We start from the raw sequence: 27,973 nt of genomic DNA on the forward strand, positions 1-27,973 counted from the left end.
TGTCAGTTTCCGAGACCGGAGCCGCTACTTCTCAATCGAGTAGCTCCTCAGTTTGCCTCACAAGGGCTGAGTGCACTCCGCTTGCCAACAGCGCTCGGCAGACCGGATGGTCACCCATCCAAGAATCCAGCCCAGCCCGACAGCGCTTAACTTCGGTGATCTGACGGAAACCGGTGTTACCAATGTGGCAAGGCCGTTAGTAATGCTGTTATTTGAATAACGTGCAATGTTGCTGACCTGCAGTTGCAGTATTAAGAGGGCATAGAAATCCAGTCTAGTGTATGGATCTCGTGAAAGTGACTAACACGAGAAACAGCCCATATAACTTTCATCTTAATTTATTGACTCCCCCCCCCCCCCATGAACCATGGACCTTGCCGTTCGTGGGGAGGCTTGCGTGCCTCAGCGATACAGATAGCCATACCGTAGGTACAACCACAACGGAGGGGTATCTGTTGAGAGGCCAGACAAACGTGTGGTTCCTGAAGAGGGGCAGCAGCCTTTTCAGTAGGTGCAAGGGCAACAGTCTGGATGATTGACTGATCTGGCCTTGTAACAATAACCAAAACGGCCTTGCTGTGCTGGTACTGCGAACGGCTGAAAGCAAGGGGGAACTACGGCCGTAATTTTTCCCGAGGGCATGCAGCTTTACTGTATGATTAAATGATGATGGAATCCTCTTGGGTAAAATATTCCGGAGGTAAAATAGTCCCCCATTCGGATCTCCGGGCGGGGACTACTCAAGAGGATGTCGTTATCAGGAGAAAGAAAACTGGCGTTCTACGGATCGGAGCGTGGAATGTCAGATCCCTTAATCGGGCAGATAGGTTAGAAAATTAAAAAGGGAAATGGATACGTTAAAGTTAGATATAGTGAGAATTAGTGGAGTTCGGTGGCAGGAGGAACAAGACTTCTGGTCAGGTGACTACAGGGTTATAAACACAAAGTCAAATAGGGGTAATGCAGGAGTAGCTTTAATAATGAATAGGAAAATAGGAATACGGGTAAGCTACTACAAAAAGCATGGTGAACGCATTATTGTGGCCAAGATAGATACGAAGCCCACACCTACTACAGTAGTACAAGTTTGTATGCCAACTAGCTCTGCAGATGACGAAGAAATTGAAGAAATGTATGATGAAATAAAAGGAATTATTCAGATAGTGAAGGGAGACGAAACTTTAATAGTCAGGGGTGACTGTAATTCGAGAATATGAAAAGGGAGAGAAGGAAACAGTAGGTAAATATGGATTGGGGGTGAGAAATGAAACAGGAAGCCGTCTCGTAGAATTTTGCACAGAGCATAAGTTAATCATAGCTAACACTTGGTTCAAGAATCCTAAAAGAAGGTTGTATACATGGAAGAATCCTGGAGATACTAGGAGGTATCAGATAGATTATATAATGGTAAGACACAGGTTTAGGAACCAGGTTTTAAATTGTAACACATTTCCAGGGGCAGATGTGGACTCTGACCACAATCTATTAGTTACGTACTGTAGATTAAAACTGAAGAAGCTGCAAAAAAAGTGGGAATTTAAGGAGATGAGACCTGGATAAACTGACTAAATCAGAGGTTGTACAGAGTTTCATGGAGAGCATAAGGGAACAATTGACAGGAATGGGAGAAAGAGATACAATAGAAGAAGAATGGGTAGCTCTGAGGGATAAAGTAGCGAAGGCAGCAGAGGATCAAGTAGGTAAAAAGACGAGGGCTAGTAGAAAACCTTGGGTAACAGAAGAAATATTGAATTTAATTGATGACAGGAGAAACTATAAAAACACAGTAAATGAAGCAGGCAAAAAGGAATACAAATGTCTCAAAAATGAGTTCGACAGGAAGCGCAAAATGGCTAAGGAGGGATGGCTAGAGGACAAATGTAAGGATGTAGAGGCTTATCTCACTAGGGGTAAGATAGATACTGCCTACAGGAAAATTAAAGAGACCTTTCTAGAAAAGAGAACCACTTGTATGAATATTAAGTGCTCAGATGGAAATCCAGTTCTGACCAAAGAAGGGAAAGCAGAAAGGTGGAAGAAGTATATAGAGAGTCTATACAAGGGCGATGTACTTGGGGACAATATTATGGAAATGGAAGAGGATGTAGATGAAGATGAAATGGGAGATACGATACTGCGTGAAGAGTTTGACAGAACACTGAAAGACCTGAGTCGAAACAAGGCCCCCGGAGTAGACAACATTCCATTGGAACTCTCCTTGGGAGAGCCAGTCCTGACAAAACTCTACCATCTGGTGAGCAAGATGTATGAGACAGGCGAAATACCCTCAGAATTCAAGAAGAATATAATAATTCCAATCCCAAAGAAAGCAAGTGTTGACAGATGTGATAATTACCGAACTATCGGTTTAATAAGCCAGAGCTGCAAAATACTAACGCGAATTCTTTACAGAGGAATGGAAAAACTGGTAGAAGCCGACCTCGAGGAAGATAAGTTTGGATTCCGTACAAATGTTAGAACACGTGTAGCAATATGGTTCAAATGGCTCTGAGCACTATGGGACTTAACTTCTGAAGTCATCAGTCCCCTAGAACTTAGAACTACTTAAACCTAACTAACCTAAGGACATCACACACATCCATGCCCGAGGCAGGATTCTAACCTGCGACCGTAGCGGTCACGCGGTTCCAAACTGAAGCGCTTAGAACCGCACGGCCACACTGACCGGCCGTGTGGCAATACTAACCCTACGACTTATCTTAGAAAATAGATTAAAGAAAGGCAAATTACATTTCCAGCATTTGCAGACTTATAGAAAGCTTTCGACAATGTTGACTGGAAAACTCACTATTAAATTCTAAACGTGGCAGGGGTAAAATACAGGGAGCGAAAGGCTATTTACAATTTTTACAGAAACCAGATGGGAGTTATAAGAGTCGAGGGGCACGTAAGGGAAGCAGTGGTTGGGAAGGGAGTGAGACAGGGTTGTAGCCTCTCCCCGATGTTATTCAATCTGTATATTGAGCAAGCAGTAAAGGAAACAAAAGAAAAATTCGGTGTAGGTATTAAAATCCATGGAGAATAAATAAAAACTTTGAGCCGGAATGAGAGCTTCTGTAAAGTTTGGAAGTTAGGAGACGAGGTACTGGCAGAAGTAAAGCTGTGAGTACCGGGCGTGAGTCGTGCTTCGGTAACTCAGTTGGTAGAGCACTTGTCCGCGAAGGGCAAGGGTCCCGAGTTCGTGTCTCGGTCGGGCACGCAGTTTTAATCTGCCAGGAAGTTTCAATAACTTTGAGGTTCGCCGATGACATTGTAATTCTGTCAGAGACAGCAAAGGACTTGGGAGAACAGTTGAACGGAATGGACAGTGTCTTGAAAGGAGGATATAAGATAATCATCAACAAAAGCAAAACGAGGATAATGGAAAGTAGTCGAATTAAGTCGGGTGATGCTGATGGAATTAGATTAGGAAATGAGACACTTATAGTAGTAGATGAGTTTTGCTATTTGGGGAGCAAAATAACTGATGATGGTCGAAGTAGAGAGGATATAAAATGTAGAATGGCAATGGCAAGGAAAGCGTTTCTGAAGAAGGGAAATTTGTTATCATCGAGAATAGATTTAAGTGTCAGGAAGTCGTTTCTGAAAGAATTTGTATGGATTGTAGCCATATATTGAAGTGAAACATGGACGATAAATAGTTTGGACAAGAAGAGAATAGAAGCTTTCGAAATGTGGTGCTACAGAAGAATGCTCAAGATTAGATGGTTAGATCACATAACTAATGAGGAGGTATTGAATAGTATTGGGGAGAAGTGGAGTTTGTGGCACAACTTGACAAGAAGAAAGGACCGGTTGGTAGGACATGTTGTGAGGCATCAAGGGTCACAAATTTAGCCTTGGAGGGCAGTGTGGATGGTAAAAACCGTAGAGGGAGACGAAGAGACGAATACACTAAGCAGATTCAGAAGGATGTAGGATGCAGTAAGTACTGGGAGATGAAGAAGCTTGCACAGGATAGAGTAGCATGGAGAGCTGCATCAAACCAGTCTCAGGACTGAAGACCACAACAACAACAACAACAACGACGACGACAATGAACTGTAGATTAAAACTAAAGAAACTCCAAAAAGGTGGGACTTGGATAAGCAGGGGACGTGGATATACTGGAAGTACTAGAGGTTGTAGAGAGTTTCAGGGAGAGCATTAGGGAACAATTGACAGGAATGGGGAAACGAAATAAAGTAGAAGATGAATAGATAGTTTTGAGAGATGAATTAGTGAAGGTAGCAGAGGATCAAGTAGGTAAAAAGACGAGGGCTAATAGAAATCCTTGGGTAACAGAAGAGATATTGAATTTAATTGATGAAAGGAGAAAATATAAAAATGCAGTAAATGAAGCAGTCGAAAAGGAATACAAATGTCTCAAATATGAGATCGACAGGAGGTGCAAAATGGCTAAGCAGGGATGGCACAGGACAAATGTAAGTATGGAGAGGCGCATATCACTAGGGGTAAGATAGATACTGCCTACAGGAAAATTACAGAGACCTTTGGAGTTAAGATAACCACTTGTATGAATATCAAGAGCTCAGATGGAAACCCAGTTCTAAGCAAAGAAGGGAAAGCAAAAATGTGGAAGCAATATATAGGGGGTCTATACAAGGGTGATGTTCCTGAGGACAATATTGTAGAAATGGAAGAGAATGTAAATGAAGATAGGAGATATGATACCGCGTGAAGAGTTTGACAAAATCAAATGGCTCTGAGCACTATGGGACTCGAGGTCATTAGTCCCCTAGAACATAGAACTAGTTAAACCTAACTAAACTAAGGACATCACACACATCCATGCCCGAGGCAGGATTCGAACCTGCGACCGTAGCGGTCTCGCGGTTCCAGACTGCAGCGCCTAGAACCGCACGGCCACTTAGGCCGGCTAAGAGTTTGACAGAGCCCTGGAAGACCTAAGTCGAAACAAGGCCCCGGAGTAGACAACAATTCATTAGAACTACTGACAGCCTTGGGAGGGCCAGTTCTAACAAAACTCTACTGTCTAGTGAGCAAGATGTATGAGACAGGCGAAATACCCTCAGACTTCAAGAAGAATATAATAATTCCAATCCCAAAGAATGCAGGCGTTGACAGATGTGAAAATTACCGAATCATCAGTTTAATAAGCCACGGCTGCAAAATACTAACACGAATTCCTTACAGAGGAATGGAAAAGCTGGTAGAAGCCGACCTCGGGGATGGTCAGTTTGGATTGTGTAGAAATGTTGGAACACGTGAGGCAATACTGACCCTACGACTTATCTTAGAATGTAGATTAAGGAAAGGCAAATCTACGTTTCTAGCATTTGTAGAGAAGGCTTTTGACAATGTTGATTATAATACTCTCTTTGAAATTCTAAAGGTGACAGGGGTAAATTACAGGGAGCGAAAGGCTATTTACAATTTTTACGGAAACAAGATGGCAGTTATAAGAGAAGGGGAACATGAAAGTGAAGCAGTGGTTGGGAAGGGAGTAAGACAGGGTTGTAGCCTCTCCCCGATGTTATTCAATCTGTATATTGAGCAAGCAGTAAAGGAAACAAAAGAAAAATTTGGAGTAGGAATTAAAATCCATGGAGAAGAAATAAAAACTTTGAGTTTCACCGATGACATTGTAATTCTGTCAGAGACAGCAACGGACCTGGAAGAGCAGCTGATCGGAATGAACTGTGTCTTGAAAGGAGGTTATAAGATGAGCACCAACAAAAGCAAAACGAGGATAATTTAATGTAGTCGAATTAAATCTCGTGATGCTGCGGGAATTAGATTAGGAAATGAGACGCTTAAAGTAGTAGATGAGTTTTGCTATTTGTGGAGCAAAATAACTGATGATGGTCGAAGTAGAGAGGATATAACATGTAGACTGGCAATGGCAAGGAAAGCGTTTCTGAAGAAGAGAAATTTGTTAACATCGAGTATAGATTTAAGTGTCAGGAAGTCATTTCTGAAAGTATTTGTATGGAGTGTAGCCATGTATGGAAGTGAAACATGGACGATAAATAGTTTAGAGAGAGAATAGGAGCTTTCGAAATGTGGTGCTGCAGGTAAATGCTGAAGATTAGAGGGGTATATCACATAACTAATGAGGATATTGAACAGAATTGGAGAGAAGAGAAATTTGTGGTCCGCAGCTCGTGGTCGTGCGGTAGCGTTCTCGCTTCCCACGCCCGGGTTCCCGGGTTCGATTCCCGGCGGGGTCAGGGATTTTCTCTGCCTCGTGATGACTGGGTGTTGTGTGATGTCCTTAGGTTAGTTAGGTTTAAGTAGTTCTAAGTTCTAGGGGACTGATGACCATAGATGTTAAGTCCCATAGTGCTCAGAGCCATTTGAACCATTTGAAGAAATTTGTGGCACAAATTGAGTAGAAGAGGGGATCGGTTGGTAGGGCATATTTTGATTCATCATGGGATAACCAATTTAGTACCGGAGGTCAGCGTGGATGGTAAAAATCGTAGAGGGAGACGAAGAGATAAATATACTAAGCAGATTCAGAAGGATGTAGGTTGCAGTAGGCACTGGTAGATGAAGAAGCTTGCACAGGATAGGGTAGCATGGAGAGCTGCATCAAACCAGTCTCTGGACTAAAGACTGCAACAGCAACAACAAAATGCGGCATACGGGATACAACTCTATCTCTTTAGAGCCACAGTGCGGAACTTTGCTGTTCAGTGAGAATTATTTTGAATCGTGAGTCCACTGTTCCCGTCGGAGTATGAAAAATGGCGAAGGGAAGGAAGAATTTAAGTGTCTCAATTTGTATGGAAGCGTGACTTGCGTGGAGATCGTGCACTTTACACGGAAGTGCATCCCATCTCTCCTTAGCACTGGTCCAAAACTTTTCTTGTATGTTGGCTGCCATTTTTCCCTGGCTTCTCATTACCATTGAGGGGAAATTTATAAACAGAACACTGATTACCGTCGTCGCGCATCGTCTCAACAGGTGACACAGCTAGCATTTCCACTACGCATGTAAGGTCTAATAGTGATATGCTTTTTTTTGGCCTAGTGGAAAAGCGCACGCTTCGTGATCCAGGGAGCGCGGGACCAAACCCCCAAGAGACCACAACTTTTTCACTATGATTTTAGCCGAGCATTCACTTCTTACAGATGTTGGAGTGGCCACGAAAGGCATTTGGTTCGGATTCCATGTTAAACTGCAGGTCTCCATTTTCCGATTAGGTAACGAGGGAAGGTTAGGGACACATAAGTAGGTGCAGCGACGTCCTGTTGAATAACATGCAAGAGGAAACCGGGTACACTACACAGAGTTCTCTTTTGCTCGTGCTCGTTAGCTTGTTTGCTCAGGAGAAACCCTGGCTTAAACTATACAAGCACTTTTAGAATTACTTCATATCGACAGTTCAATTCTTGCACATGTAATTCTGATAAAAGTGGCTACCAGAGAAAATAAAATCATGGCAGTGTTTGATGTCACATACGACTTCAGTCAATGAGGACTTGCAATTTGTTGAAATGAAATGTGTCTTGCACTACCACATTTTATAAAAATTCCTGTAGGCCATTCCTTATAATAATGTTTGAATGTTGTACATTTGACTATCAGTGAAACAGTTCTTTGTTTATTTTCCCTGTAGTCGTCACAAAAATGCGAAGTGTCTATTGAATCACAAAAACAAACATTTTTCTTGCACCAGGCACACCGGAAAAAGGAAAAATTGATGTAGTCAGACACTTCGCAGTAACCACTAGTTTTATTTAGACAGAACTGGGATGGATTCAGAAATGGTCCCGGCCGTTATTCTGCATATTGCGCTGGATACCAGGCATACTTCATCAGATTCATAAAGCGTAGTGAAGCGATGAAAACTGGCAGTGCACAAATGACTGGAGCTTAAGAAGACTGTTCCGCTGATAAACCTGAAATAAATGAGAGGTATCGAAAATTATGTTGTCTGATAATTACTGACAAATGCTTTCCACTGTCGAAAAAATTTTTATCGTGTGGTTGAATCGTACTGGTAGTTCCAGGTGGAATCCACATTACATCTATTGATTTTTTGTTGTCCTCCACAAAAACAGAGGCGTCCTTATCTCCAGACCCTGAGCCCAACAGAAGCAATGAATCAGTTTCTGCAGCTGGTAGGAATACGTTTCAAACTAAACGTCAAAAATTTTTCTTTACCATTTTTACAGATTTTGATACGTCGACTACAAGATTTTTGCAACTACACAGTCAATTTTTTTAATTTTTAGTCCTAATTTGCTTTGCGGTTCTTGAAGGCAGATATATAGCTGCGGATACAGTAAACTATTCATGCTTATCACTGGCATTATTGTAAATGAATGTGTCATTGCATTCATTGTTTGGGCAACCAACTCCGTCTTTTTTTCATCCCCAAATGATACAGCGCGGTATGCATGCGGTTCTTTCACGAAACCTGACTTACCAGCGCTATAAACAGCAGTTGCGGGGATAACAGCAAGTTTCGTCTTTACCTCAGCTATGCGTTTCTCTATAGCATTGTCTATAACTGGCAGCTGCTCTACACGTTTACGTGACGTAAACTTGGTAATTTTGCGACTTTCTATTCTGTACGATTTCTTGAACTTGCATACCAGATCGACGAAGCCTGGAAATTAGCAATGTTCATGTCAGACGCAATTAGAAGAGCGCAGTCTCGTCGATCTCCATCTGTAACTGGGCATAGCCTCTCAAGAGCAGTTCTAAATCTTTCGAACAGTTTTTCATTCAGATGGCTTCGGGTTTCCGTTTGGTGCATATTTCTTACTTCATGTAATTCGTTCTTCCATTTGTACAGTTCATGCTCCGATTTTACGAAACGAAAACGGCACTGCGTAACGTCAAGCGTATTCTCCCACCCACATTTAACCAATATTACACTGCTTTTTCTTTGTCGCTGAATGGTGTTGCAGTACGTGTTTCTTTTTTAGACTTGGAAGGCATTCTTCTTCTTCTGAACTGTTACTGGCAGAACTGACGTCGTCCAAACGACAATTCATGGAATCTTCAAACGAAATGTCGATATCATTCGAATGAATGTCAAGGAAATCAACTAACAAATGACACCTATGTACGCGCTCTTGAGAAGTAGGTGATTTCGGCTGGGAACCGCGTTCTTCATATTTCATCATTGCTAAATTGAGAACGGATAATGGATTCCATATTACAGTGAAACTGGAAGAAAAAAAAGTACCATTAGCAGGCATGCCCTTCGAAAGCACAATAAGTATTGAACTTTATCTGTATTGAAACTTACTGGCAGATTAAAACTGTGTGCCCGACCGAGACTCGAACTCGGGAGCTTTGCCTTTCGCGGGCAAGTGCTCTACCATCTGAGCTACCGAAGCACGACTCACGCCCGGTACTCACAGCTTTACTTCTGCCAGTATCTCGTTTGGAAGGTAGGAGACGAGATACTGGCAGAAGTAAAGCTGTGAGTACCGGGCGTGAGTCGTGCTTCGGTAGCTCAGATGGTAGAGCACTTGCCCGCGAAAGGCAAGGGTCCCGAGTTCGAGTCTCCGTCGGGCACACAGTTTTAATCTGCCAGGAAGTTTCATATCAGCGCACACTCCGCTGCAGAGTGAAAATCTCATTCTTTATCTGTATTGTCAATACTTACCAGTACTGCAAAAAGCAACTGATAATCTGTAGTAGACGTTACTGGAGTGGCTAATTCGAGAGAGTAATAACTATGTACTGTAGTGTCAGAGAAACTGTCAACGAACGGTAACCTGAAACGTCCTTTACAAATTATGATCGGGTTGTGTTGTGTTTCCTGTTTAGAAATGTACCGCCGACCTCGGCTGTGTGTGTGTGTGTGTGTGTGTGTGTGTGTTGTACCGCCTCCTGGCGAGCTACGAATTTGGCTATTTTTAGCTATTTTTTAAATACTTGCACTGCTTCTCAGCAGCTATAATTTTGACAGTGCATTTCTTTCGTTGTATTCTTCCTGCGTAAAAAATTTCAGGGTAGGTTTCGACATGTTAAAATATTGAACCATTCCTTTGTCAGACTGCGCGCCTTCGCCAGTCTACACACGACACCACGCGCACTGATACTGTATTCACCCTGCGTGTGTCTTGACTAGCGGCTATTCCTCAGGAGATGACGCTGCTGTCGCCTGGAAGGCACTATGTCGATAGTGGGTTGATGGTCTTCATGTTCTGGCCGATCAGTGTATGCTGACCACTCGCCTACGGAAGCGAACTATAAATATTTAGCCGGCCGGTGTGGCCGTGCGGTTCTAGGCGCTTCAGTCTGGAACCACGTGACCGCTACGGTCGCAGGTTCGAATCCTGCCGCGGGCATGGATGTGTGTGATGTCCTTAGGTTAGCTAGGTTTAAGTAGTTCTCAGTTCTAGGGGACTGATGACCACAGATGTTAAGTCCCATAGCGCTCAGAGCCATTTTTTTATAAATATTTAATCATTTAAGCCAGAACAGGACTACAAATATCATATGAAAAAACGCAGTACGTGGACACAAAATCTACAGACAGCAGCCCATTGATAACAAAGTACGGAAAGATAACACAAGTAGAAAGTTTCAAATACCTGGGAGAGATTATACAGAAAACAGGACTGAATTCAACAGCCAATGAAGAAAGGGTTACAAAACTACAAAAAGCATACGGACTTACATGGAACCATTACAATAAAAGAAATATTTCTGTCAATGCCAAATTAAGACATTACAAAACAGTAGTCTTACCTGAGGCCTTGTATGCCTCAGAAACAACAGTAATCAGAGGAAGAACTAAAATCAAGGAAATGGAAAAGCAAGAGAGGAAAATTCTGAGAAAGATCTATGGGCCAGTTCAGAGACAGGGGATCTGGATAAAGAGACCAACAAAGGAATTGTACAAACAGGCAGAGACAATTACAGACAATATCAGAAAAAGAAGGGCAAAATTCTATGGGCACATTCATAGGATGAATGAAAATAGGCTGACCAAGAAGATTTTTAACATAGTGGTGACGAATAAGATGAAAACTAACTGGGTAAAGGAAACCATGGAAGACCTCAAAAATCTAAACATCTCCACAGAAGAAATATCAAACAGAGGAAAATACAGAGAAAAAATCAACAAACAGAAATTCGAAGAAACACCAAAAGAGAAGAAACCAGGAAAGAAGTGGACAGAAGAGAGGAAGAAGAAACACAGTGATTTTATGAAAGGTTTTTGGGAAGAGAAAAGAAAGAGACAGAAAAAAGTGCCATGAATTTGATATGTACCAATTTATGTGCCATATTGTCATTGTGAATACTGATTGTGTTTTAACGCTCTCCTTAATGGGGAATTAACGATAATAATAATAATTTAATCATATTAATTACCCTCGACGCCCTTAGGAGAGAAACAGGGTAACACTTAAAAAGGTAAATACGTCTGTTGCTGTTGCGTAGGCTGAGTACTTTTACTTATTCACGAGTAGGCATTCGGTTTCATTGATCGGACCGTCCTTTGTATGAAATCTGCATATAACATTAACTTTACATTTGAAAATGCCGCAACTTTTCAGCATCGTCATCGACAGGCGTTCGTCATTCACTCGTCGAGCTAGGCCTCCTACTGGTTCCTGAAGCCCTTAGGCCTTCAGTTATACCTGCCTGGCACCGGGTCGCCTTAGCGGCCTTCCCGTGTCTCTGACACACTAAAGAACTTTATTGATCTATCTACCATCCATTCGCTTAGCTACATGTCCTCTCACCTCCACTTTATCTGGCACTAATTGTTTGTTCCTCCCTAGTCTACTCCCTGATCTCCAAGTGATTCCCAAAATGCATCTTTTCACTGCTCACCGCAACCCTGAGTTTTTCAATGGCTTTCATATTAAAAGTCGTGTCTCACTGTCGAAAGTCAAAACTGGAAGTACACACTCATTACAAAATTTTCTGTTCGGACGCATCGGAAACTCAGGTTTGAAAATGATATTTAGTTTCCAAAAGCGCTGTAGACCAGTTTTACTCTTCTATTTATTTTTTGAAATGAGGTCTTTTTGGCAGAACTTGACAGAAGGAAGGGACAGGTTGGCAGGAAACATTCTGAGGAACCAAGAATTTTCGGAATGAAAAACTGTGTGCCAAATAACTGTAGATGAATACCAAGGTTTGAGTACAGTACGTCAAGTGTATGCAATGGCAGTAGTCATCCAAAAGGTTAGAACGGATGTGAGTTGCAGTAGTTATCCGGAGATGGAGAGGCTTCCACAGGACAGAGTACCGTGGACAGCTGTGGCAAACGAGTCTTCGGACTGAAAACCACGACAACATTTCCTTTCCTGTCCGTCCCGTTGTTCTCTTCATCACCCTAAATACACAAAAGTCTTCATCTGTTTTTTTGGCATATTTGTTAATTTGTTTGCTGATGTTTTCTTTTCGATGCGCTGATTATACGAAGGGCTTCCAATAAGTAACGCAACACACTTTTCCCGACCAATTTCGGTTGCAAAAATGAGGGATTTGTTGTGGGACATCGTGAAATATTCCGGCTTCAGCGCCCGTAGTTCCATGAAGTTCCGCTAGGTGGCGGCGCTGTACGTAGCCTTAAAAATGGCGTCTGTAACGGATGTGCGACCCAGTCAGAGAGATGTCATCGATTTTCTTTTTTGGTGGAAAACCAGAGCATTGCAGACATTCGTGACGTTTGCAGAACGTCTACGCAGACTTAGCAGTGAACAAAAGCACGGTGAGTGGTTGGGCGAGGCGTACGTTATCATCGCAACACGGTCAAACCTGTCCGATCTCCCACGTGCTGACCGGCCGCACACGGCTGTGGCTCTCGCACTGATGGAACGTGCGGACTCTCTCATTGGAGGCGATCGACGGATCACAATCAAACTCCTGGCTGCGCAACTGGACGTCCCTGTTGGGAGAGCTGACACACTCGTCCACCAGTTGGGGCACTCAAAGGTTTGTCGTTCCTCGTCTACCCTACAGCCCGGATCTCGCACCTTCCTCCGACTTCCATCTGTTTGGCCCAATGAAGGATGAACTCCGCGGGAAGAGGTGCGCGGATGACGGGGAGGTCATTGATCCAGCAAGACGTTGGCTCCCACGTCGACCAGTAGAGTGGTATCGTGCAGGTGTACAGACGCTCCCAGTAAGGCGGCGTAAGGTACTCGCGTTGAACGAAGATTATGTTGAAAAACAGGGGAATAATATGGTGTACTGGAAACCTGAATAAAACCGACCTGCTTTCAGAAAAAAATGTGTCACATTACTTACTGAACGACCCTCGTACATTAACGTGGGCTCGTTATAGTAATCAAGCCTGCTTCTAAACTAGCTTTATTATCAAACTTCCTGGCAAATTAAAACTCTGCGGGACCAGAACTCGAATCTGATATCTTCGTCTTTCGCGAGCAAGTACTCTACCAACAGATCCATCTAACGGGATCTTGAGACGACGTCGGATAGTTCAGTTGATAGACTGCTCGTCCGCGAGCAGCAATGGTCCGGATATCGAGTCCCGGTCTGGCACATAGTTTTAATCTGTCACTAAGTTTCAGATCAGCGTACACTCACCTGCAGAGTAAAAATTCATCCTTGCTTTATTACGTTCTTCCACTGGTGTATGAAGTCTATCTCCAAGAGGTGTAAACTGTACAATATTATGGGAAAAACCTGTGTTCCATTAGCACGTGTTCCTTATTCTTTTTCTCATTCAAGCTATCTGAATGCTTGTATAAGGCTCCAGAAGTTGGTTTTTGTGATACAGAACTTCTTTGCCTGACAGCTCTTTCAACGCTGAATTTTTCATTATTTGTGGAAGTTTAATGGAAGCTGTAGCATTTATGTTGATATTCATTAGTACGTTAACGTAGACTGAATCATCGCCTGAGCAGGTTAGTAGAATTTTCGTTGAAATTTAGTCCATTATTTGGTTTTGCTGTCACTCCAGGGGCTCTTTTATCTGCTGTTGAGAAAGTCAATTGTCACGAGGTGACGGCCTAATAATCCTATAAGCAGTTACTGGTTAACTAAAAGCAGTCGGGAGGCAACGAGCCAAATGTAAATATTTAAACTTGTTTTTAGGATCTGATGAAAGACTCTTTCCCGAAAAACGCCAAAAGGATACTGTAATTGGTTTCGACAATTTATGATACCTTGCAGACTTAACACCTGAAAATGCTGTATTCCATATGTCCTGTACTGTCAAATACACTGTAAGACGAAAGAAATGACGCACCGCGGTGGAGTAATACGAACTGGTCACAAATTGATAGTCATACAGGCATCGATGGAAAATGCAAAACTGTAATATTTGGCGGCTGATAGATGAATAAAGGGCATAGACTCTTTGCGAATTTCATTCTGTGTACTCACTTGGACAGTATTTGTACCTCTCAGGCAGGCGTGTGAAGAATATTCGCAGAAGTCGTCATTTGAGAGAGTACGCGCAGATGAGCTCAAAGACCACCATTAAAGTAATCGGCGAATCGCACCACATTTGAACAGGAGCAATGCCACTATTCGACGATGTTGGCAGGAGTGGGTCAACCACGCTCGAACACCGCGTCAAGAAGGAAGCAATCCAGCTGGAGAGACCCGGCGCGCAGCCGGTGCCCCAGTGACAGCAGGGACAGCAGGACAGCAGGACAGCCCAGGACAGCAGTGACAGCAGGACAGCTCTGCGGCGCTGAGCTCGCGGCCCCCCTTGCGCCGACTGCCGTTGACCTCTGCACACGAACAAGCACGCTTGCAGTGGCGTCGGGCACTTTCAGCCTAGAAGCTCATTCACTGGAGTAGAATTGTCTTCAGTGATGAGTCCCGCTTCGAATTGAGCCCCTATGATCAGGTATGACGTGTCTCGAAATGCGTCGCACAGCGGCGGATACCATCTTCACTGTCGTTCGCCTTTGGCCCCACAACCAGGAGTGGGGTGCCATTTATTTCCTTTGGTTGTCAACCGCGGCATCCTTGCAGCACAGCGGTACATCGACGCTATTAGACGCCCCGTTTTGTTGTCCTTCATGGCAAGCCATTATGAGCTTATATTTCAGCAAGATAACGGCCTCCCGCACACGACGAGAGTATCTGCTGCCTGTCTCCTTGCTTGCCAAACCCTGCTTTGAGCAGAAAGGTCTCCGGATCTCTCCCCATTTGAGACAGTTCTGAGACTATGGGCGTGATCCAACCAGCTCGGAATTTTGACGATCTAAAGAGCCAACTGGACAGAATGTGGCACTAAATCCATCAAGAGGGCGTCCAACAATTAATGCACAACCGAATAACTGCTTGCATAAGTGCTGGAGGTGGGCCAACGCGCTATTCACAAAAGAAAAAATAGGGGTAGGTATTAAAATCCATGGAGATGAAATAGAAACTTTGAGGTTCACCGATGACATTGCAATTCTGTCAGAGACAGCAAAGGACTTGGAAGAGCAGTTGAACGGAATGGAAAGTGTCTTGAAAGGAAGATATAAGATGAACATCAACAAAAACAAAACGAGGATAATGGAATGTAGTCGAATTAAGTCGGGTGACGCTGAGGGAATTAGATTAGGAAATGAGATACTTAAAGCAGTAAAGGAGTTTTGCTATTTGGGGAGCAAAATAACTGATGATGGTCGAAGTAGAGAGGATATAAAATGTAGACTTGCAATGGCAAGGAAAGCGTTTCTGAAGAAGAGAAATTTGTTAACATCGAGTATAGATTTAACTGTCAGGAAGTCATTTCTGAAAGTATTTGTATGGAGTGTAGCCATGTATGGAAGTGAAACATGGACGATAAATAGTTTGGACAAGAAGAGAATAGAAGCTTTTGAAATGTGGTGCTACAGAAGAATGCTGAAGATTAGATGGGAAGATCACATAACTAATGACGAAGTATTGAATAGAATTGGGGAGAAGAGAAGTTTGTAGCTCACCTTGACTAGAAGACGGGATCGATTGGTAGGACATGTTCTGAGGCATCAAGGGATCACCAATTTAGTATTGGAGGGCAGCGTGGAGGGTAAAAATCGCAGATTGAGACCAAGAGATGAATACACTAAACAGATTCAGAAGGATGTAGGTTGCAGTAGGTACTGGGAGATGAAGAAGCTTGCACAGTATAGAGCAGCATGGAGAGCTGCATCAAACCAGTCTCAGGACTGAAGACCACAACAACAACAACAACAACAACAACAACAACAACAAATCCATTAGCTCACTCCAGTAGTAGCAACAGTAGTCGTGTGTTGTAATTTAAATAAGAAAATAGCCAGTTCGGCAGAAACCGGTAATAATAGTGTAATAAAAACGTGATATAGATAGTTTTCTTCATAAAATGGAATGATCGTACGACTGTATTGGTCGAAAGACCACATCTGGGCAGTTCGGCTGCCTAGTGCAAGTTTTTCTGTTTGGTGCTACTTCGGAAAGTTTTTCTGTTTGATGCTACTTCGGCAACCTGCATGTCGGTGATGAGACGAAAATGGCGAACAGAAACAACTAGTCCACGAGGGCAGAAAATTTCTGACCTGGCCGGACATCGAACCCGGGCCCGGACGACGTAGCGCAAGCAACCATTAACATTAGACCACAGGCTGCGCACCATAAAGTAATAAAACAAACTCATTATTATGTCCTGTCACATAATGCTGTCTTTCTGTTTCATTCCAGTATTTCGGTGTAATGATTCAGAGGCGCAGCTGCCTCTTTTCCCTGTACCCCGCCTCTTGTCGCACTCCGATGTATGTGTCTGCTTGCAGGTACACAAAGACGGTCGTGGCATCTAGTCTGATCGCGCAGAAGTACAATCCAGAGCTGGAGTGGGCTCCAGTCGCGCCCGACTCGCGCATTGCGGACCTCAGCGACCAGCTGCGACACTTAAAGCAGGTAATGTAAGGCATTGCGCACCGCAATAGTTTATGTGCAGATTCCGCTACAGAAAACTCTAAAAGAAGAAACAGACTTGACACCCTCAATAAAATTCTTCTGAGTTTGAGACAGCATTGCCAACTATAAAATTCCGACGTTTCGGCGACTATTGCTAGACGCCTTCCTCAGGTTCTATTGCTAACTGCGACGTTTACGTACGACAGACTTGACACCATCCACAGTACGATGGACATCAAAATAAAATTTCACGTCCTGAAATGTCCATAATTTCAGCAACTGTAATGAAATACCATTTCCTTTCCTTTTTTTGCACATTAAAATGCCTTACAACAGAACATATCCATAAATGGCGCACGGGCTTTTTTCTGTAAGCGCCAAAGAAGCTGCTACAGTCATGCGTATCAAATACAGAGATATGTAACCAGGCAGAATACGGCGCTGTGGTCGGCAACGCCTGTATAAGACAACAGGTGTCTGGAACAGTTGTTAGGTAGGTTACTCCTGCTACAGTGGCAGGTTATCAAGATTTAACTGAGTTTGAACGTGGTGTCATCGTCGGCGCACGAGCGATGGCACACAGCATCTCTGAGGGAGCGATGAAGTGGGGATTTTCATGTACGACCATGTAAAGGGTGTACCGTGAATATCAGGAATCCGGTAAAATATCAAATCATCGACACTGCTGCGGCCGGAAAAAGATCCTGCAAGAACGGGACCAACGACGACTGAACAGAAACATACAGCGTGACAGAAGTGCAACCCTTCCGCAAATTGCTGCAGATTTAAGTGCTGGGTCATCAACAGTTATTAGAGAGCGAACCATACAACGAAACATTATCGATATGGGCTTTCGGAACCGAAGGCCCAGGCGTGTACCCTTCGTGACTGCACGATCTGAATGATCCCTGCAGGCCGGCCCTGGTTGTACTGTGCCATTTACCTTTCATGGGTGCTCTCAGTTTTTGCCCTGGTCCTACGCCAGTTATCCTTGATTGTTTCAGGACTAATATCATTGGACAACAAATCACGTATGGCCCAGATATTTGATAAAAGGGGAATTAATGGGGTAGGCAAACATGAGAGGAACAGAGGTAACTCTGTGTGCCTCATGTGTGGCGGTATTAAAGGCTGTATTCAGCCATGGCAAGGAAAGATTCCATTTAGTTTGAGCCTGAAAGTGGAAAACAATCAGAGAAGACTTTAGTTTACGAGTAACCCGTCTCACGAACGAATGATGGGTAAGAAAGTGTCGTGGTGATGTGTTTAACCCGTGATCGGAACAGAAGTTCCGAAACTCCCTTGCGCATCATCGCTATCCTTCAGAAGACCGAAGCAAGAGGAAATGTTACTCAAAGCCTAACACTTTGTCTTGCAGTAATACCGCTATTCGGAAGCAACCAGCTGAACTGAATAAACCCATCAGCCACCACAAATATACAGGATGAAAACATTTAAACCGACAAACTCTGGAAGGTTGTAGGGGACATCAAAGCAAATATTTTTCCCTAATGTCATTTTTCCCTATGAGGAGTATTTAAACCGGTAGAGGCCGCAAATTAATTAAACCAGCGAATATTTTTTTTATGACCAAGGGACGACACATTAACACAACCCAATTTCAATTACAGTAGATTTTCAAAAATGTCTCCATTGACTCGTAAACAAAGGTTACACCGTCGGATCATGTTCTGTCTGACACGGGTAAAAACCCCAGGAGTATCCTGAATTGTTCCTGCTGGTGCTACTATCCGGGCAACCAAATCCTCTTCTGATGCAACCGGAGTTGCGTAAACAAGGTTGCGCATCTCTCCCCAGACAAAAAAGTCCAGAGGGGACATATCTGGGGATCGAGCAGGCCATGGTACAGGACCACCTCCGCCAATCCACGTTCCTGGGAACCGTCGGTCCAGGAATCGACGCACACGACGACTGAAATGTGCCGGCGCCCCGTCATGTTCGAACGACATGCGTTGTCTTGTAGGGAGCGGGACGTCTTCCAGCAATTCTGGCAATGCTCTAGAGAGAAAATTGTAATAGTGCCTGCCATTTAATGGCCTAGGTAGCAGATACGACCCAATTAAACGGTCCCCAACAACACCGACCCACACATTAACGAAGAACCGCACTTGATGAGCGCTAGTAACTGTGGCATGTGGGTTATCCTCACTCCAAACATGCGAATTGTGCATCTTGAAGACTCCAGCACGCCCGGACGTTGCTTTATCGGTAAACAACACAGAGAATGGAAATGTAGGATGCATTTCACACTGTTCCAGGTACCACTGCGAAAACTGTGCTCTGGGTGGATAATCAACTGGTTCCAGGTTGTGGGTACGCTGTAAGTGAAATGGACGTAACAATTGCTGTCGAAGGAGTGTTCTTAAATTCGTCTGATTCTCCCCCATGTTACGTGCAATTGCACGAGTGCTGATTGAAGGGTCCCTCTCCACATGTTGCAAGACGGCTTACTCAAATTGTAGCGTTCTTACAGTGTGACGGCGTCCCTGTCCAGGTAATCTGCTAAATGACCCGGTCTCACGCAGATTTTGGTACACAGCAGCAAAGGTCGTATGATGCGGGATACGGCGATTAGGATATTGGTTGTTGATAAACCCGCTGTGCAGCTCGTCCGTTGTGGTGCGCTACGTAGAACGCACCAACCGTATCAGTGTACTCACTCCAGGTGTATCGCTCCATTAGTAAACAGCGACAGTGCACTACTACACTGGTGGACAGCAGTTGCCTGCAACTGAAGAGCGTAATACGCCCTCTAAGAACTGAAGATCGTAATACGGTGTCTAACAACTGAAGAGCGTAATACGGCCTCCACCGGTTTCAATAATCCTCACAGGAAAAAATGACATTAGGGAAAAATATTTGTTTTGATGTCCCCTGCAACCTCCCAGAGTTTTTCGGTTTAAATACTTTTCACCCTGTATAGCGCTGCCCATCTGGGATCTGCGGAAGAGGACTGACATAATCAATAAAACGACACTCCTTGGGAACCTCTGTCTGATTGGATTGAAGCAACTCCCTATGCCCATCGGAACTCGGCTTAGCCATCTTGCATTCCCGACACTAAACCCTTTGTCGAACATAACGATACAGACTGGGCGAAGTTAGGGACTCACAGATCTTGTGGCTAGTTTTATATACCCCAGATGTCCCCCACAACAGAATTTTGATAATATTTGAAAACAGTCGGAACAAGAGCCATAGGCACACATTTTAAGATTCTCATACCACGGACCGCGATGGCAGAGAATGTCCTCTTGTAGTTCATACTCAGGAACTTGATGACCCACACTCAACTTCTCCCTGATGGAGCCCAGCTTGGGATCCTGTTCTTGTTGCGCAGAATCAGCAAACAATACTGGAAATGTAGTGGACTGACCCGACAGCCAATCCACTAGGACGGGTAGCCGAAAGGCACGCGTTTAAGCTCACGCAGGCTGGCGTGAGGTCTGGAAAATGACAAAAATAGTACATAGCTTCTGGAATACTTAACTTTAATTCATAATTGGTGAACATCGGTCTGACGGTACAGGCATCCATAGATAAATAACAAATGTGAATGGCGCCTTGCTAGGTCGTAGCAAATGACGTAGCTGAAGGCTATGCTAACTATCGTCTCGGCAAATGAGAGCGTATTTGTCAGTGTAGCTTCGCTAGCAAAGTCGGCTGTACAACTGGGGCGAGTGCTAGGACGTCTCTCTAGACCTGCCGTGTGGCGGCGCTCGGTCTGCAATCACTGACAGTGGCGACACGCGGGTCCGACGTATACTAGCGGACCGCGGCCGATTTAAAGGCTACCACCTAGCAAGTGTGGTGTCTGGCGGTGACACCACAGGAAACGTGGCAAGCACTGAATTAAGAAGATCTACCACCTCCTACTCTTCGCACATTCTGCACAAGGTATCCACTTCAACGTTATCGCGCCTCCTAAAGTGGCACACGTTGAAATGGAAGGCGGAAATTTGGACAGCCAACCTCGCATTACGCCCAGTTTTACGCCGATGAGCCAGAACCCAACTAGGGCTTGGTTGTCCGTCTAAAGTGTGAATTCCCGGTGTTCAAGGTAGTAGGCGAAGAGGATAGTCAGAGCTTCCAACTGATAAGCAGAGTATTTCTTCTCAGCTGGATACGGGCACATACAGACACAGGCTGGGAGCTCTGCTCTCCACGTTGCTCCTGAAGAAACACGGCGTCAACCCCTGAGTTAGAAGCGTCGGTCTGGACCACGAAGGGTTGACTGAAGTCAGGAACAGCCAGACCATGGGAACTACTCAGAGCGATCTTAAGAAAATCAAACACAGCCTGCTCTCCCTTCTTTCGCAACAGACTTACCAAAGAAAACTTCAGAAGGAATTTTCGGAAGAAGTCAGACGCTTTCTTAGGCTTAAGAGGGCAGAAACTAAATGCTCTGGTCCTAGACTGGCCTGTCCTGACCCCCTCAGCCGGGACTAAATGCCCGAGAAAAAATACCTCACCACGAGCTAAGGTAACTTTAGACGATTTGACAGGCCCACTTGCTTCAGACGCTCCAAAACAAGTCGCAAGTGCTCCAAATGTTCGGATAAGGTGGCACTGTAAATGACAGCATCCTCCTAGAAGTCATACACACGCTTGAACTTCAGATCTCCCATCATGGAATCGAGTAACCTTAGAAGAACTGCCACTCGGTACAAAGGCCGAAGGGCACTTGGTTGAATTCATGTCAGTTCCAGCTAGTGCAAAAGGCAGTGGCCGACTTGAATTATTCGGCAAAGGGAAGCTGGTAATGTGCTTGGTTAAAATCGAAAACGGAAAAATACTGGGCCGTGGAAAACCATGGAAAACAACCGTCTAGACCAGAAAGAGGGACAGACGCCAAGATTAGTTTACGATTAATGATACGATAGTCCAAAATGGGTCCGAACCCCCCCCCCCCCCCCAATTATTCTTAGTCACCAAAAAATGTCGATGATGCATATCGCGAGGTGGACGGCCTTATAACCCCCTCAAAAAGCATTTTATATACCAACTCAGAAATACCTTCATCCTACACTACGTGATCAAAAGTATCCAGACACCCCCCAAAACATACTTTTACATATTAGGTACATTGTACTGCCACCTACTGCCCGGTACTCCTTATCAGCAACCTCAACAGTCGTTAGACATCATGAGAAAGCAGAATGGGGCGCTCCGCGGGACTCAGATTTCGAACGTGGTCAGGTGATTGGGTGTCACTTGTGTCATATGTCTGTACGCGAGATTTCCACACTCCTAAACATTCCTAGGTCCACTTTTTCCTTTGTGATAGTGAAGTGGAAACGTGAAGGGACACGTACAGCACAAAAGCGTACAGGCCGACCTCGTCTGTTGACTGACAGACACCGCCGACAGTTGGAGAGGGTCGTAACGTGTAATAGGCAGACATCTACCCAGCTAATCACGCAGGAATTTCGAACTGCATCAGGATCCACTGCAAGTATTATAACATTTAGGCGGGAGGTGATAAAACTAGGATATCATGGTCAAGCGGCTACTCGTAAGCCACACAACATGCCGGTAAATGCCAAACGACGCCTCGCTTGCTGTAAAGAGCGTAAACACTGGACGTTTGAACAGTGGAAAAACGTTGTGTGGAATTACGAATCGCGGTACCAATGTGGTGATTCGATGGCAGGGTGTGGGTATGGCGAATGCCCGGTGAACGTCATCTGCCAGCGTGTGTAGTGCCAACAGTAAAATTCGGAGGCGGTGGTGTTATGATGTGGTCGTGTTTTTATGGAGAGGGTTTGCCCCTTGTTGTTTTGCGTGGCACTACCACAGCACAGGCACACCTTCTTGCTTTCCACTGTTGAAGAGCAATTCGGGGATGGCGATTGCATCTTTCAACACGATCGAGCACCTGTTCATAATGCACGGCCTGTGGAGGAGTGGTTAGGCGACAATAACATCCCTGCAATGGACTGACCTGCACAGAATCCGGACCTGAATCCTAAAGAACACCTTTAGGAGGTTTTGGAACTCCGACTTCGTACCAGGCCTCACCGACCGACATCGATACCTCTTCTCAGTGCAGCACTCTATGAAGAATGGGCTGCAATTTCCGAAGAAATCTTCCAGCACCTGATTGAAAGTATGCCTGCGAGAGTACCAGCAAGGCTAAGGGTGGGACAACACAATCTTGAATTCCAGCATTACCGATGAAGGGCGCCACGGACTTATAAGTCATTTTCGGCCAGGTGTCCGGATACTTTTGTTCACTTAGTGTAGGTGGAGACAGCCGTGAGGGTGACTGCCTGACTGGAAGACGGTCGGAATGTAAAATCCCATATTCAGTTCGACGTCACACCCGGTTTATCTGTCAATACTTCCTGGGAACCATCAACATTTTAATGAGAACCTGTCTGGAGGTACGTGTGCAACTTCGAACACTGCGGCAGTAGACCTAACGCTGGTATTACAAAGAGCTGCCCTCCTAGAATGGAGTCAAGTGAAAGTTAACCTCAAGACGAAATCCAAAATAAAATTTCCCATGGGCATAATCCAAAACGAATCTCACCTTGCCTACGAAATCACACCTAAAGAGTTCGGTTCTTAAACCCTCCGCCACTGACACCTTTATGGGCCAAGAAAATTCACCGAAGTGACAAGAAATGCACATGGATCCTACCAAAGAAACAGCTTGACCATTACCAGTTCTACAAGTTCTAGCCACAGGCTATAAATTGGGAAACATGCAAATGATCCGTTATCGGGAGTACCACTGACTCATTAAGGGAAGACTGCTGCCTGAATCCAGCAGCGCACTGGGCGGCTCATGACTGGTGTACACGCACACAAACGGGAGAGGATTGTAGGACACCGTTTTTACGTTATTACATGTGCTCGAGAACTTGAAAATGGTGCACGCCTATGGTGCATGTCAACTCTACTTAATACATCTGGTATATCACCGAGTGCCACTAAAGAGCTCATAAACATTCCACATAGTCCTGGTACATTTGGGGGTGATCATCTGACAGCCTCCACTTCCAACCGTTTCTTGACGGATTGCGTGACGAACTGCAACTGTTCTCCAAAATGCGTATCAGAATGTTGTTATGTGGATAATCATAATTCTGACCAGTAAGTGCAGTCGAGAATCTGTAAAATAAATATATGTGAGTGATAAATGATGTGAATTGGGAGAGCGGCTGGGAGGCACACGTTACTTTCTCGGTAAGATCCCATGCAACTACGTGCCCAGACTTTGTGGTTGTGATCTCTCCAATTTGCTTACGGTAAATGCTGGGATGGTTACTTTCAAGAGACAATGGCAATTTCCCCTCGTCGGTTAATGAATGAAGCTAAGGGAATTAATTAAATGTATAGTAAAAGCCATACGATAATGATGATAGTCTGCATGACAACTGCTGAAAAACGACTGACACTTGCCGAGAAACAATTGCCAGTTTCTACGGAACAACCAACAATTCCTACAGAATACCCGATTAACAGTACTAAAAGGAAATGCAGAGGTCGGGACATGTTAATTGCAGCGAAGCCTGTGTACGAACGCTCTGTGTGCACTCGACACTTCATGGAGTACGGCGTTTGACGAAGGAGGTTGTGGAACCGATTAGCGCGACATTCCACTTGGTACAGCAACAGGAACAAATCTGCAAGACATCACGTGAATGCTTACGATCGTGGACGAGCAGGCGGACGCCTCGAATCCGGTGCAAGTGTCACTGCTGTGGCCACGGTAATGCGTTACAAACAATCCTGTTGGACGAACATCCTCAACTGAGGTTGACGATACCGCTAAAGTTGCAAGGTTCTTTTATTATTATAAATATTCATTTGGTGTCAGTTACTATGATATATATCTTCGATATGCTGGTGTACTATGCGTGTATTAGGCGGCTGTGGTGTTATGCCCATCTTCAGGTGCGTCCACCGCGGCGCTCGGAGTCACAGAAACAAGTTACGACACCTGAAGATGGGCGTATAAGGGCCCGAAACCAGTCGTGTCCTAAATAAAAGAACCTTACAACTGTAGCGATATTTTCAATCTCTGGAGTAATACGTTTGTTCAAAAGTGCCACCTCGACATTTAAAAAGGCCAGTGACAGTGGAAATGCTATGCGAAAGCATACCGTCCGTTGTCGACGGATGCACCGCAAGAAGGCCGATACGTAGCCCTAGTGACGAAAAGGAACAAACATCTAGGCAGATGGTTGCAGATCTTGGAAGTTCTACCAGCACTCATGTCTCTGCCACAACGATTTCGTGTTTAGTTGCGATCAAATCAGGCTGGTTTGTATGCTCGATGCTTGTTAAGTACATCCGACTTCAATCACGCCATACTCGAGAAGGAACTATTTGGGGTAACGAGCACGTTAATTGGGGTCATCAACGGCGGTTCAGGGTGATGTTCTCCGACGAAACTGTGGCAAGTGATTCTGGCCATGATTCTGGCCACCAGTCAGTGTGGAGAGAGAGGGGGGACAGGTTGCACATCACAGAATGCCTTTGCGACAGGTACCGTTACACAATAGTGGTACTGCCAGTAGATTATTCTGGATCATCTCCATCCATTTAGGGGTGCGATAGGTCCCGACTTTGTGTTTATGGACAAAAATGCTAGTCCACGTAGGACCGCAGAGATGTCGGACACGTGGAAAGTGAAGATATTGAGCGTATAGAATGGCTTGGGTACTCCACGGACCTAAATCCTATAGAGGATGACTGGGATGCTCTTGGCAGAGGTATTTCTCAACAAACACCCCTCCTCGAACTGCTCAAGAACTGACAACCGCTTTGAGAGAAGAGCGGGACAATATCGCCCAAGGGCTCCTCAACAGCTTGGTAGCCAGCGCGAGTAACAGGTTTAAAATGTGCCTTAATGCCCGAGGAGAGTCCGATATCAAACTTTATGTTGGGAGTCTGACCTGTGTCAAACATGAAAGTTATTTTTGTCTGTTATCCTCTTTTCGTTTTAAATATGCAACTCGCCCTCTATTTCTTACGTAGCGTGTTTCATGTATTGATTATTCCTGTCCAACAATGTCTCCTTTCCGCAGGAACTGTCAAGAAGTGTACTTTGTAGTATGATGAGTTGTTATAGGTGAATGGGACGGCGTGGGTGCTGTAGTTGTCAACGCTGTGGTACGGATCACTGTACCGAGTGCACTTGGATATGAAGTTAAGTGTTGGGTTTGTATTGTAGTACTGACCAAAATGAGTGAAACAGTATTGTGCCACAGGTACCAAGCCTTTTCACTTTGAACAGCACCCATACTGATGTCGACTTTATGTGTACAAATCACCGCCAACAGCTGTCAAAAGTCTTACCTAACACCACCGTCACCACCCCCCACTCATCCCCAACTTGTCTCTTCACAAGGCAATGCCTATAATCACTACTCGACTTCGGTATCACCCCTGAAAGATTACTGCGCTTAGAGTTTTGTAGAACTAAGAGTTTGTTCCAAATACAACGAAACTTTTAACTTCCATGATCCCATTTTAGGCACTAGAAGTTCGAATTAATCAGTCAGAACGTATATGAAGGGCCATCTAGGCACTGCTTTCGCTCAGTACTGTTTTTTAAACTAAATACTGCCAGACGATATTTTGTAGCTACTGCAATTTCTCTCTTTTTCGTTCTGTTTTCAGGATTCTTCACTACCAGAATCAGATCATCACGAAGCTACAGGGTGTTCGTTTTAACTTCCGATAGCTCAATATCTCGTGAACGACGCATCATACAAGCCAAATGTTCTAGGTGAAAAGTTAATATTGATGAAGGGTACGTCTGTCTCTACCACAACTGGCCACCTCCGAAGCACCCCTCCTGCTTGGGGGAGGGGGGGGGGGGGAGGGGGGGCAGGTCAGCTTCTATTTTCCAACGGGAAACCCCGTTTTTACTGCATATTCGGATCCTACGCCAAAAAATACGTACTGTTTACTCAAACCATTGTTTTCCATTCGCGGTAGATGGCGCTGTAATTGATAAATACAAAGTGTGCCTGTCGTTTCAATTAAGAACTGACGCGCCTGATTCCACATTTCATTTACTACTTAAATGTAGACATTTGTGTTCTAACAATTCATATTTATGCTACGCATTTACTTTAATTTTGGAAATTTGATTGATAGTACGATATTGTTAGCCGTTTCAATATCTGGATATCCTTTCACTATAGCTACATGGACACATTATCTTATTACAATGGTCGTGGTTTGTACTTCACCGGCCAGTGCGAAATTAACGGTGGTTGGGTGGAAAGACACATCGAAATCAGCCACTGTGGTGGCTTTGTTCGAGGATGGCCACCGAAATAAAGCATTTCGATTCTTTGCGGACTCACCACAGTCAATCCTTTAGAGAACAAAAAGCTACGTAACCGGTCAGTTAGTTTATTTGTCAGAAAGCACGATGTCTATATCTAGTATTTGTACTGTACAATCACATTTGCAACTCTCAAGTAACGTTTTAACATTAGTGTCAACCCTTAGAACACAAAGGTTTACATTTACCTTGTGCATGGAGTGTAGAATCAAATGCATCAGATTGTAATTGCAACAACAGGCCCACTTGATATTTGTCGATTACAGCGCCATCTACCACGAATGGAAAACAATAGTTTTTAGTAAACCGTAAGTATTTTTTCGGCGTAGACCACCTGAAAATGCAGAACTGGCACCGTCCTCGCAGGAGGGTGCTTCAGAGGTGGCGAGTTATTGTACAGACAGACGTCCCCTTTCCCAATATTAACTTTCTACTTTTCTTGTACGATGCGCCATTTTCGAGATATTTAACTGCCAGAGTTTAAAACAAACATCCTGTATATTCCATAAGTGCCGGCCGGGGTGGCCGAGCGGTTCTAGGCGCTGCAGTCTGGAACCGAGCCACCCCTACGGTCGCAGGTTCGAATCCTGCCTCGGGCATGGATGTGTGTGATGTCCTTAGTTAGGTTTAAGTAGCTCTAAGTTCTAGGGGACTCATGACCTAAGAAGTTAAGTCCCATAGTGCTCAGAGCCATTTGAACTATTTTTTTGTTCTACAGGGTGTTACAAAAAGGTACGGCCAAACTTTCAGGAAACATTCCTCACACACAAAGAAAGAAAATATGTTATGTGGACATGTGTCCGGAAACGCTTACTTTC

The 27,973-nt window shown here is 44.4% G+C and overlaps 1 protein-coding gene across 1 annotated transcript in view; it reads left to right on the forward strand.

Moving 5' to 3' along the window:
* LOC126150640 (glypican-5-like) overlaps positions 1 to 27,973 on the forward strand; it is a 233,901-nt gene that overhangs the window by 164,501 nt on the left and 41,427 nt on the right. The window contains exon 5 of the mRNA XM_049915888.1: positions 16,696 to 16,822. Coding sequence (XP_049771845.1) covers positions 16,696 to 16,822 — 127 coding nt within the window. The remainder of the gene's footprint in view (positions 1 to 16,695; positions 16,823 to 27,973) is intronic.

Source organism: Schistocerca cancellata, chromosome 2 (genome assembly GCF_023864275.1).
Source record: "Schistocerca cancellata isolate TAMUIC-IGC-003103 chromosome 2, iqSchCanc2.1, whole genome shotgun sequence".
Classification (NCBI taxonomy): Eukaryota; Metazoa; Arthropoda; class Insecta; order Orthoptera; family Acrididae; genus Schistocerca; species Schistocerca cancellata.